This window comes from Cornus florida, unplaced genomic scaffold (assembly GCF_030987335.1).
Source record: "Cornus florida cultivar Cherokee Brave unplaced genomic scaffold, ASM3098733v1 CherokeeBrave_3.0.0_Hap2_Chr02, whole genome shotgun sequence".
Lineage (NCBI taxonomy): Eukaryota > Viridiplantae > Streptophyta > Magnoliopsida > Cornales > Cornaceae > Cornus > Cornus florida.
Window position 1 is genome coordinate 5,905,762 of NW_026775572.1, and position 13,139 is coordinate 5,918,900.

Sequence of the window (13,139 nt, forward strand, 5' to 3'; positions counted from 1 at the left end):
AAAAATTAAAATATTGATTCATAATATTTTTACTGGGTACATTTTTATTGAGTACATTCACAACTGTTCTTTTTATTGTGTTAGACTATCAATGTCTTCATAATAAAAATTAATTCATTTTAAAAATAAAGTAAAATAAAAAGTAAGACATGAAGATAGCTCCTTATAAGTTATAATCAGAAAATCCAATCAATCGAAAAATTTGATAGACTAAGTGAATATGCGATTTCATTGATTTAGGCAGTAAAAAAAAATTTAGAGAATAGTAATTAATAACACAATTACACAAACTAAATTTTGAAAGAGAAACAATTTCAAAAATAATTTTGATAGTAATAACTAATAATTTTTTTAATTAAAATTATAGTATCAAATAATAATCGTAAATTTAGATGATAAAAAATACATGTTTGCCGCACTGTAGTACGAGTGACTGAGTCTCTGTCTAATGTAAATGTACATTTGTTTGTGGTAAAGTCAAAAGTGTGAGAGAATAACTTGATGAAATATATATATTTTTTTTGAAAAGTGGGAAAAAACATAATATTTTGGAAAAGTGAAAAAAAATATCATATTTTGGAAAAGTGAAAAAAAATATCATATTTTGTGGGAAAGCAATATTTTGTAAAATAGTGAATGGGCTTTTGGTTATATATATATATATTTATAGTATATATACGTGCAGTGTCAAATTTTAGAAGGGGTAATTATACAAATATAAAAATCTTTCAGGATTCATATCCGACTAATCGAATTTTTTGTTCAATTCATATCCAACTGATCGGATGTGGATCAGAATCCGCTCCATTAAGAGGTCTAATTACAATTATGTATGCCCAGTTTACTAAGTTCCTCACTGCTGCTGCCCTCTGTACTACGCTTTAGTTTTGCATCTAAACAAAACAAGAAAAAAAAAAATTAAAACAAGAGTATATTATATATTATATTACAAAAAAATTTGAACGACTTTCTAAATTAAATAAGTTCACTAAATATTGAATAGTTTAGGACGGAATTGACATTTTGCAATTTCAAATTTGAATCAAGCTTTTTCAATTTTGAGTCGAGACGCTGATTCAATTCAATGCTGCGGGTCAAATTTTCATTTCCAAAAGTTGGCGTATAGCAAGTAAACTATATAATTGCATGTGAAATGTGTGGTGTGTTGTACTCTTACGTAACAAAGAAAAGTAGTATTATTTGGCAAGTTATGGTATCAGAGATGTGGAGTAACATGGGCTGTGTTGGTTGGCTCAGACTACGTACCCATGTGCCATAACGTGAAACATTTCATCTCTGCCATCGGCATTTATTAGTTTGTCTAGGCCTGTATTCTCTGTATACATTAATTTTGTTTTTAAATACAGTAATTTTTCAAACATTAAAAATTGCTAAAAGTATTTAAAACCAATTTAATTATATGGAAAAACTCTACAAGAATCTGGCTCCAATTGTCTCTATACTACTAAAATCTGAGCCGAATAGATAAATTTTAATAAAATACTAGTATAAAATAGATAAAAGTTAGGCACATACTCATCTAAAATTTCAATGGATGACATAGGAGTGACGGAGCCAAGATTTCAAGTGAGGGGGCACGCTATAAAAAAAATAAAATAATATGGAATATATATATATATATATATATATATATATAATACAAAAGACAATTAAGAAAAAAATTATTAAAATATAAAAGGAAAGAAAAATGAGAGAATTTTAAAAGGAAATAGTTGAAAAGTTTCAATTGAGGAAGAAAAATTTGACTTTTTCTACTAAGGAAATTTAAGGAATGCGAAGAATAAAAGAAAAAATAAAAAAAAAATAAAAATATAATTTTAGAAACTAAAAATTTGAAGGGGGCACTGTATAAATTTTTTCATATATATGATATTTTTTAAAAAAATTATCACATATATTATAGGTTGTTAACCATCTCAAGTGGGCACGTGTTTCCCTGGACCTTCATTGGCTTCGTCTCTACGAGTTGGGAAGGTTCACGCTAGCATATTCTAAAATAAATAATAATAAAACGTTATCTTGCTATCAACTACTACTACGACAGTACGACAGACGAGTATAACGAAGGGAATAAGAAACGGAGATCCCCGGATCCACTTAGACTAAGACAGCTGTCCCACTATTTATTCGTATATTCTTCGTCGTCTTTGCGTACCAACCGAGTAAGCTGACACATCTACACATATACATATCCATATCCATACACACATACGGTCACGGTGGGTGAATGTGAGATTGTGAGTGGTGGTGGGCTGCGATTAAGTAGAAAAAAGCACCCCCCAGATTTTACTTTTCAGCACAATAAATCGTCAGCCTCACCGTCCCTACCAAAACATACACACACATACATATACCTGTGTCTGTGTGTGTGTTTGTGCAAAGCTCACTTAGATTGCTATTTCGCTGTCTCTGAAATCCGAACCCTAGATCGATTTTTAACTTTTCCAATCTGATTTGGGGGACCAATATTATGGCGTCGAATGTTCAAGGATCGTGTTGTTCTTCTATACATGAAAAGATCATCATCGATACCGATCCTGGTATTGGTAAGTCTCCATTTATATATATCTCTGTTTAATGTAGACTTTTTTTTTTAGCCTATGTCATTGGTTTATTTTAGTCGATTCTAATTTTTTTTATATACAAAAAATTAATGTATACATTGTCCGGAAATTCGAGGGAAGTTAGAAAAACTTGAATCTGATCTTTTTTCCCGGGAATGTAGAATATTTGGAATCTTCTGAACCCATAAGAAATAAAGAGTAAAGTAAGAAATCTGGCATTTGTTTTACTTAATTTTGGCCCACTTTGTTTTAAAAGAAATTAAGCTGTTGTCTTGTCAACATTTTCTTTTCCATTTTTTTTTTTTTTTCTTTCCTGCGCTAAAATCAAAGAACGTTTTTGAAAAGTAGTTACAAGATGCTTGCTAACATTAAAATACGTGGATAATATGTTTCCCTTGCCGCCAATTCACTCATCTACTATTTTTTATGCATAAGCAAAATGACAAATAAATAAAAGTTAGATTTTCTTTTCTCTTCTCTTCATTTCCCTGGAGAGAAAGTATTAAGAAAATTTCTTTTAAAGGATCTTTTTTTTTTCTGGTGAATATTCTTTATGCACAATAACTTATTTTTCTCATTTTTATTTTTATATATATTTTTAGTATTAGTTTAGGTGTGCAAGTTTGATATTTCACTGTCTATATTATAAATTTATGTTCATTCACATACAAGCCAAAAATGTTCTCATGTGTCAGTTTGATGTAAATGGGGTTTTTTTTGCTTATTTATAGATGATAGTATGGCAATCTTAATGGCATTCCAAAGTCAACAATTGGAGATCTTAGGCTTGACAACAGTATTTGGCAATGTTTCTACAGAAGATGCAACTCGCAACGCTTTGCTTCTGGTGTGTATTTCTTTTAGTTGATTACATTTTCTTATACGATAATATTTACCTAATATTTTCTGGTCTTTCATGTTTTTGGAACATATTCATGATCATTTACCTTTTTCTTAATGTTCAAAAGGATAGTGTGAGATCGCAGGACGTCCAGGTCTTCCTGTGGCAGAGGGTAGTCCTGAGCCTCTGAAGGTACCTGCTTTTATGTATAATTTTATGCTTAATCAACTTTTTGATCCTTCATTGAAGTTGGAATAAACTAGCATTTCCTTTAGTAGTTTTATCCATAATCTCAGATTTAGTGCACCGGGGTATAGGTCTTGTGGGGCTTCCGTAATGAAAAGATTCATCTGTTGCTGTCAAGTTTGTGGATATACCACTACAGACCATTCAGATGTCCATGCATCTATTATTGAAGAGATAATTGATTGGTTTACATTCTTAATCAATGGCTTTACTTGAATTCCTGATTTGTTGTGTTAGTTTTAAATCATTTGGCTATTTGAGGTGCAGATTGTGCAATTAGACTGGAATGGCATTATCAGGTGGCCAGGTTATTTAACCTTAGTTGTTGTACGTGCATTTTCTTCCATTTATTTCGTTCTTCAGCCCTTTTATTGTATTGTTAACTGTTCTTCTACCTAGTACCTTGTGAAAGAAAAGCTGCAGAGCCCTACAAGTGGACTCAACTCTGCTTTTAATTTATCAGTAATTTCTCTTTTTAAAATGTCAAAATACCTATATGTCTTCCCGAAAATCCCTTTTGTCTTCCTGAAACTCCAATTCCAAACGTCACTCCCTTTATACTACGTTACTTGTACTTGAGCTAAGCCTCAATTCTATACTGAGAGTAATTTCTATTTACCATCAATCACAATTCTACCCTGATTCAAACTTTTTGTCTGTCAGATGTTGTGCTCATTTACACCCTTATTTTTATTTTTTCCTTTTGAGTTGTCTTCTTATAAAGATTTTTCTGTAAGTAGGTTGAGGGAAAAGGAGTCCACATTGAGAATAATACTATGGGAAGAGGAAGACCAAAGTTGTATGAGTAGAGTTAGTAAGAAAGGATATGATAGCATGTGGTTTGACTAAGGACATGGCCTTAAATAGAGTGGAAGGGAAACATAAGATTCATGTAGCCGACCCCAAGTAGTTGAGAAAAAGGCTTGGTTGTTGTTGTCGGTTGAGGGCAAAGGACAAGGTTTCCATGAATTTAAGAAATTATGATGCTTTACAGAGTGCTGATTGGTGAAGACGGATTTATGTCAAACTAAGTAGTAGTATTTTGTTGAGTAGAGTTGAGGAGAGAGGTGAAGAAATTTACTCCGGAAGTAACTACTCTATAATATTGTATATGAACCAAGTAGATAGTTGAATCACTAAAATAATCTACTGATTCTATTTCAGGTTACTGACAACCATTATTTGCATATACAGTATTAGCAAATTTATGTCTTGCATAAATGTACTTTATTCAAAAAACTTGTTTTGTTTTATTTCTTTTGATTAATACTTTGAAATTGCTTCTAACCATATTTGAAATCCATTTGACTATTTTTTCATAGAATGCCCTGCTTTATCCATGAGCTGCTCGTTTTACAGTTTGAAAAATGGTTTGAGTTTGAGAATTTTAAAATGCAACAAATGGATCAGGTGCCTTTTGGCTTTCGGTGTGTAGTTATGCTATTAAATAGTTTCTTTTTTTCACGCAACTCAAGTTAAACTTGATGAAGCTTATTTTAACTACTTGGGATCGTTATGAGACTCTAGACACTATGACGTGGAGTTTTAGTTTCAGCTTGCAACTACTTGAGAAAGCAATAATGGTAATAGACACTGGAACCCCAACATATTCTTCAATGGGATGTTTCTTGATCAATTGATTGTTTCTCTTAGGTTTATTTCTCTCTCTCTCTCTCTCTTCTCTCTCTCTCTCTCTCTCTCTCTCTCTCTCTTTTCTTTTTTGATTTCGAAACTAATTTTCAAGGAGTGGTCCTGACCATTCCAAATGTAACCCATGTCCTGATTTGGTAGTTCACAAATGTTTGTATATCAAACAATAAGATTCATTTTGATTTTTGGTGTAAAATTAATATAACCACTTTCAGGAAGTTGACGTAGGTTATTTCATTACATAGTTGAGCTAACAAGTGCTATTTTATTTATTTTTTTTTATTTTTTTTAACTCTATTCAACTCAATCAACTATTTGTGGTGAGCGATATGACATGTTATAATATTTCACCCATGCCCAGGGGGGCATTCTATTGTTGACTATCGTGAAACTCCTTACAGGCACAAGCATATGTAAAATTCATTTTGTCTTTTGTAACAATTTGCTACCTTGCCAACTAATATCAGTTTTGAATTGTTCAGTTTAAGCTTTAGTTTTATGTTTTACTTACTTTATACCCTTGGAACAGGGAGGAATACCACGTGTTGCAGACTTTGTTCACGGTTCGGATGGATTGGGGAACATATTTTTACCTCCTCCAAATTCCAAGAAAATTGAGAAGACTGCATCTGAATTTTTAGTGGAGAAGGTTTCTGAATATCCTGGCGAAGTATCTATACTTGCACTGGGACCATTAACTAACTTGGCTTTGGTAAGTTTTAGCAAATTCCCTTCCATTTTTCGCTTCTTTTTTCTTTTCCAACTTCTGAATTAAGGTCCCAAATTGCATATTTTCAAGTTTCTCTTTTGCTATGCAATGCAATCGCATGATTGTATTTATCTTGTTCAGGCTGTCAAGAGGGACTCATCCTTTGCAAGCAAGGTGAAAAGGGTGGTCGTACTTGGTGGAGCATTTTTTGCATTGGGAAATGTCAATCCTGCTGCTGAAGCTAATGTAATGAGAAAATTCTTACATTTTCCTGTTCCTTAATGAGAAACAAAAAATGCCTCACTGAATTATGCAGCGTTGTAGATACATCAGAACTACTGATAGATTTTATTTTTTATTTTTTCTTTTGACACCTACTGATAGTTTGAAGTGCGTAAAGTTTTGGAATTCGTGTGCCTTATATCTCATGGAAGTCATCTATTGGGGGTGGGGGACATATTCCACTGTGTGACTAACCCCCTTTAGCTAAGGTCATTTAATCTTTACTGATTCAGGCTTGGTAGCTAACTCTAGTTTGACATATTCTTTTGTCCACATTCTATAAGATAATTTATGTAATGCTAATATTTAACCTTGAATATTTTTTCTTACTCCCTCCATCCCATAATAAGTGTCGCTGCTTTCTTTTATAAAATGTCCCAGAATAAGTACACGTTCTCCTTAGAGATGTTCCAAATATCAAGTTCTCCAAATTGTGTAATTTTAAAATATCTTCAAATATACGGAGTAATTTGTATTAATTTTGTGAAATTCAAGGGAGAAACACTTGCTGGACAGAGTTAGTTGAAATTTTGAGTGGGTTGTTTCCACCACTTCACCTGTTGTCTATCAATAGAAGCACATGTAACTTTGGTTTTTCATACTAGAGACTGTCCTATAATCTCTCATTTCCATGGAAATTCTTCCATTGCACTAAATGAAGCTTTAGTTATGTAGAGGTGTTCTGCTGCAGTATTCAATGTTTGTTGAAGTTGCGAAGTAAGGGACCCAGTTCAAGTTTTCAGTTATTTAAATTCTATTTCAAGTTATTCTGGAAAAAAAGACAATTGCCTTTTCTTTCTTGCAGATCTATGGGGACCCAGAAGCGGCAGATGTTGTGTTCACCTCTGGGGCAAATATTGTTGTTGTTGGCATAAACATAACAACCCAAGTCAAACTGACAGGTGTTAAGACCTTTTATTTCTCTTTGGTTCGCATTTTTGCAGTTATGGCAATGTTTGTCTCAAAAGTATTCTGCCACAAAATAAACATTTACCTTTCGGTTTCAGATGCTGACCTTAGTGAACTGAAACAATCTGAAGGAAGATATGCTAAATTATTAAGCAACATGTGCAAATTTTATAGAGATTGGCATGTTGCGTCTGATGGATTCCATGGTAATCTCCTGTTCACTAGTTGGACATCTTAAAATTACACTGTTTTGATACTTTTATCAATTTCAATTACACTTAATTGAAATAACACTTTGAAGTTGCTGAATTCAGGGATTTTCCTTCATGACCCAGTCAGTTTTTTGGCACTAATTCGGCCTGATCTCTTTACATACAAGAGTGGGGTCGTGAGGGTTGAGACACAGGGTATCTGTGTAGGGCATACACTGATGGACCAAGGACTAAAGAAGTACGTCTAAAAAATCACACTCTTTGATGTGCATCTTAGCTTTTTGCATTTTGTTTCTAACTTGGTCATAATAATATGATACAGATGGAATGCAAATAATCCTTGGTCAGGCTATTCCCCTGTTTCAGTTGCATGGACAGTTGATGTGGACAAAGTCCTTACTTATGTTAAGCTACTATTGATGAGACCATGAAATCTTCTTCGTGAACTTGTGCTCCGCACCCATGAGAAATCAACAACTGAAGATGAAGGTAGAGTTGTCTCTGATTTGTGCCGGAGACGATGAAACTATGTTCTTTAGCTTTTTGATGGTTACAACTGATAACCCTAGTTTTGGGTGTGAAGGGCTAATTTACCCGTCTTGATTTGCTGAAAATTTCCTGCAATTTGTTAAAGTGCATTAAACCCTCATTTTAATGTCATTCTCCTTGTTAGAAATCTGTCTATGACATACTGATTTTCCCTATATATTTCATATTCTTGTAATGTCATTTTGTTTAACCAATCTTACACTACCATCCACATCACATTCTTCTGAGTGAAGATTTGGCAATCCTGAAATGTAAATGGGGCTTTTCTGTTGGTGGAAGTAATCCACCAATTTCTTCTTGTCATTTTTTTTCTCTATAAAAGCCGTGTTAAACTTGGCCATGGTTAGTTGTCTTTTGACCTTTTTTGGTTGTGCACTTAATTATTCAAATATTATCATAAATAAAACACGTTGATATCATAGTAGGTATATCAAACCTCAAGTCTATAATCTATATTTGGTGCGATTGTAAGGAAGCAGTTCAGTCCCGACTAGCTATGTCTTGCATGTGCCAATGACTTGTTATTTACTTATTTTTATTTTTGTTGGAAGCAACACGTTACGTTTCTTTTCCTTCTTTTTGAAAAATGATTTTATATAGTGGAAAAGAAAAACCTCAATTATTCTTTTAAACTTATTACTTTTCTTCTTCTTCTTCTTCTTTTTTTTTTTTTTTAATTGTAGTTTTGTGTTTATTAAGGGCTATTTGGTAAGCTTTTGTTTTTTATTTTATTATTATTATTTTTTTGTCGGTATTGCAGCAATGAATAGTGAAAAAAATGCATTTGATGTTGAAATGTTTTGTGAATTTGGTGTTTTGATGTTTACTTATGGTAGCAACGGATATTGTATCAATGAAAAGTACCCATTTGAAAAGAAAAAAAAAACTTAAAAATGATTTTTTTAAACTTACAACACTATTACCAACTATACTTACATGTTTTTATTTTAAAAATTTTTGCAACAAAAAGATATTATTAAACATGCTCAGGAAGAGCCACATAGGCCCCAGATTATGACTTTTTATGGATACGATTGTAATTTATACATTCCTTAGCAGATGTTAGCAATCAATTCCTCAGGGATATAGTTTTCTATCTTTGTGTTGGGATTATGTTTCATTAGGTACCATATTGATATGAAAGATGTGAGACCAAGGTTTATTTAGGAATGTTCCTAGAGTGAGTCCCCATTAATCATTACACCCCATTAAGGTGGGGCACATGCCCCCTTGGTCTATGCTGGCCCAGTAATTTTAATTATAAATTGATCTATGAGTTATTAAAGTTTTCAAAATACTCCTCTAAAATAATTTTGTATATATATATATATATATATATATATATATATATGCAGATTTATTTGCTACATGAATTAATTTACGTGCCTTGCCATTTTTATAACTTCCTTTATACTATAAAATTGACTATATCAATTGGTCCAACATCAAATTACATAGAACTCATGCCGTGAGCATCAAATAATTTTAATTTTTTATTTTTTTATTTTTTTCTTGAAGGATGATAGCTTGAAACATTATAAACATTTAGAATATAATAAGCTTGCAAGAAAATTTGCAAAATAAGAACAAATAAAACATGAACTTAATATCTCATTGCAAATTCTCGAGGTCTGGAAATCATCATGAGTTAAGGGTACACTAAGAAACAAAGGTTACAAAGCCCATGGTGTCAAGTTAAAGGAAAAAAAATAAAAATAAAAATAAAAATAAACTGTTGAAACATTTTTAGAATTAAAATTGTATAAAACAAAGAAAAACTATAATGAAAAGGAACAGAGAGACAGACAGGCCGAGAAACTTATGAATTTTTTTTTTTTTTGGTTGTAATTTTAGTGAGGGCAAAAGTGATATTTACAGGTAGTAGGGCATAATGTTAACAATGGGTCTTTGCCGGGAAAGGAACCTCTATAGTCTTCTTTTTATGAAGCCTTAATTATTGGCTTAAAAGAGGCTGGACACTAATCAAATTCAAAATTACAATTTTGTATTCTGACTTAATTTGTTTACCCAGTAGTTCATTGGTACTTTTTGGTCTTTCAATGTGAAAACAAGGATATATTATCTTAAAAAACTGCATAAATTTCTTATCAAGATGAAAGTAATTAAATAAATATCATATCAAATCAAATCAGTTTGTTTAAATGATTTAAACTTTCCTAGAATGACTCACGAGATTTGTTGTTGTCCGGGAAATATGGATATGGATACGATTATGAATAAGTCAAAAAAAAATATAATATTTATATATATATAAATAATTATTTATTTTTCTACATAATTATCAATAAAAACATTAATTTGGAGTTTAGAATTAAATATTTGTTATTTTAAATTTTATATTATTTTTTGTATTAGTCCATAATATATTTTAAATTGTATTGAATTTCATTCTTTTAATAAAAATAATTACAAAATTAATCCGCAGTGTCTTGAAATGTGTTCTGGTCATCTGTAACGGGCGGGAGTAGTGCTTTATACCCACCCATTTATACCCAATCACTTTTCTATTTGGATTAGATGTAAAACAAATCTCCTTTTTAACATTCTCTCCACACTGCCTATTCAGGTGAGTCACCCGAACACCTTCTAGGCTCGACACTTGGCGTATTATCGGATCAAGGATTGTATCTGGTTCTGATACCAATTGTAACGGGTGGACGCTTATCCATTTATTAAAAAATGGGTAGTGCTGCATACTTACCTATTTATACCCAATCACTTTTTCATCCGAATTCGATGTGAGACAAATCTCTTTTTGTCACATGTGTCCAATCAAAATATAAAATATTTAAATTTTAAAATACTTCTAAATATGTCTACGCGTTTGACATCACCAAGACACCCCTAAATAAAAGAACCGTGCTTCTCATAGTCTTGCTATTACTTCAATTTTTAGCCAAAGGCAGAGGAATTGTTGGTGTATCTTGCTAGGGTGAAAGAAGAAACAATTAAAACCTTAACCGTTTTGAATACTAATTAAAATCTTAAATGAGCTCGACGCGGTGAAGTCAGTGGACCTTGGAGTCGTCGAACTAAGAAGTCTAGTAAATGTAGTTGCCCACTGTTGACGACTCCATAATTGTTGAGTTGTAAAAGACTGACCACATTGATTTTGTTATGACGACTTCCACAAAGCAAACTGGTTTGATACCTCCCCAAGGCAATAAAGTTGCTCATAGGATGAAATTTTCACTTTTGGATTGGGATATAGGTCCACGTTTGACTGTTAAATCTGTCATATTCCAATTGTAATTTATAATTAATAGTATTAATTTACTTAGTACAGTAATTTAGTGGAAAAATTCAAGGACCATATCACGAATGTTTTTCCACAATCGCTCTCCTTATTGTTTATAATATCATTTTTGAGATGTCTCCTATCTTTATAAAAATTAAAAATATAAAATTATAAAACAAAATTGTCCTTTAACCTTTTTTTTTATTTATTTTTTTCCCATTTCTTCTCTCCTCAGTTTTAACTTTTATCCCATATACATATATAAACACTCACACACACACACGCACACATATATACAGAAAACATTCTAGATTGTCAAAATATACATACATATATATATATATATGTTTGGAGGCCTTAAATTCTTTAAGTTAAATATTTTCTAAGTTATCCTAAGTTGAATTTTTTACTAATTAAAAAAATTGTCAAAAGCGTTAGTGGATTTCCTTGTCATCAGGGGACGAAATAGAAGTTTGTAATCAATGTTCATTCAAAACGAAGGCCTACCCATCCTGAAAACTGAAAAGTAGCTTAATTATTGGAAATTTACTGGACATGGTATGCACCGTACAAGTCACTCAAAATGGTGGTATAGCGAGAAAAAAAAAATAAAAAAATACCCTTGCCATTTAGTGTGTATATATAAATTCTTCACGTTTGAAAATATGTGCAAATCTTTTTTAATATCAGTTTATAATTAATTTTGACCAAATTTTTTTTTATAAAAATGGTAAAATCTCTCTCCCCTCTTTCATCTTGAAATCAGTGTTTTTTATTTTTAATTTTATCCTAAGAGCATATTTTGAGTCTTTCAGACTTTAAATTACAAAATATACATATTTACTCTATTTAAGATTTTTTTTTTTTTTTTCACTTTACCCATCAAAATAAAACAATGCAATCAAATGGTCAAATCAAAAAAAAAAAAGTATGGCATGATCAATCAATCACGAATCTCAACACCAATAAGGGTCGGTTTGATTTCAGAACTATATAAAAATTTTGCCTTTTGATTTCAATTATATTGAGGCTTACTCCGAATCTAGCATTAACTTGGGGTGAGCTCCAATTTAAAAAATGGAGGTGAGAAAGAAGCCTTTAAAGGAGGATCCAAGGCCCTGAGTGGGAGTTACTGTAGGGCACTCCACCCTACGTTTTCGAGTCCAGTAGCAGTGTTCATTGTAGAAGGTACAACATGCTCTCATAATTTCACTGAACATTCATAGTTCATACCATTTGGAACTTTGGCAATACCACCAGCTTTGCCTATAGTTTACAGGTTGCAGCTTTGGCGCGCACGAACGTCCAATCATATTTGATACCAATCCAACATGCAGCTATGATAAATTTTTCGTAATTTAAAATGGTGCAGTTTTTAAATTTTAATAAAGATAGATTTTAAATATTACGTGTCAATTTATAAGAAATTCAACTAAGAATAACTAAGATAATCCAAGTCTATTTTTGGATTGTCAAAAAAATATAATATTATGAAAATATATTATTTTCTTTCCTTTTTTAAAATTATATTTTAACTCTCTTGTGCGCTATATATGGATTCAGTTGAGTTGAGAAAATGGTTTGATGAGCAATTATCAAAGGATAATGGCAAGTGATATATATATATAGACAAGGACACGAAAGTAATTGTTTATATGTATATTATACATATATGTACATAGATTAATAAGTGAGGGGAGCAAAATATAAAAATAAAAAACTTATAGCACGACTGCCCCTAACACTGAATATGTAAAAAACATGTTGAGATATAAGAATATTTATTGTTCTTACAACATGGATTACGGTATGTGAGGCGTTAAAAAAATTGAAAGTGACGAGATTTTTATGACATTTATTTGTGTGATATAATTGGCAATCTAAACCCCCCACAAAA

General features: G+C 31.6%; 1 protein-coding gene across 1 annotated transcript; it reads left to right on the plus strand.

Annotated features, from left to right (window-relative positions):
* Positions 1-2,217: 2,217 nt before the first annotated feature.
* Positions 2,218-8,158, plus strand: LOC132293300 (uridine nucleosidase 1). The gene is made up of 9 exons (XM_059790728.1): positions 2,218-2,567; positions 3,317-3,432; positions 3,559-3,618; positions 5,852-6,034; positions 6,173-6,277; positions 7,119-7,215; positions 7,321-7,428; positions 7,537-7,672; positions 7,757-8,158. Exons 1-9 carry the CDS (start codon positions 2,492-2,494, stop codon positions 7,863-7,865), a joined length of 990 nt encoding a protein of 329 aa, XP_059646711.1. The 5' UTR covers positions 2,218-2,491; the 3' UTR covers positions 7,866-8,158.
* Positions 8,159-13,139: the final 4,981 nt, after the last annotated feature.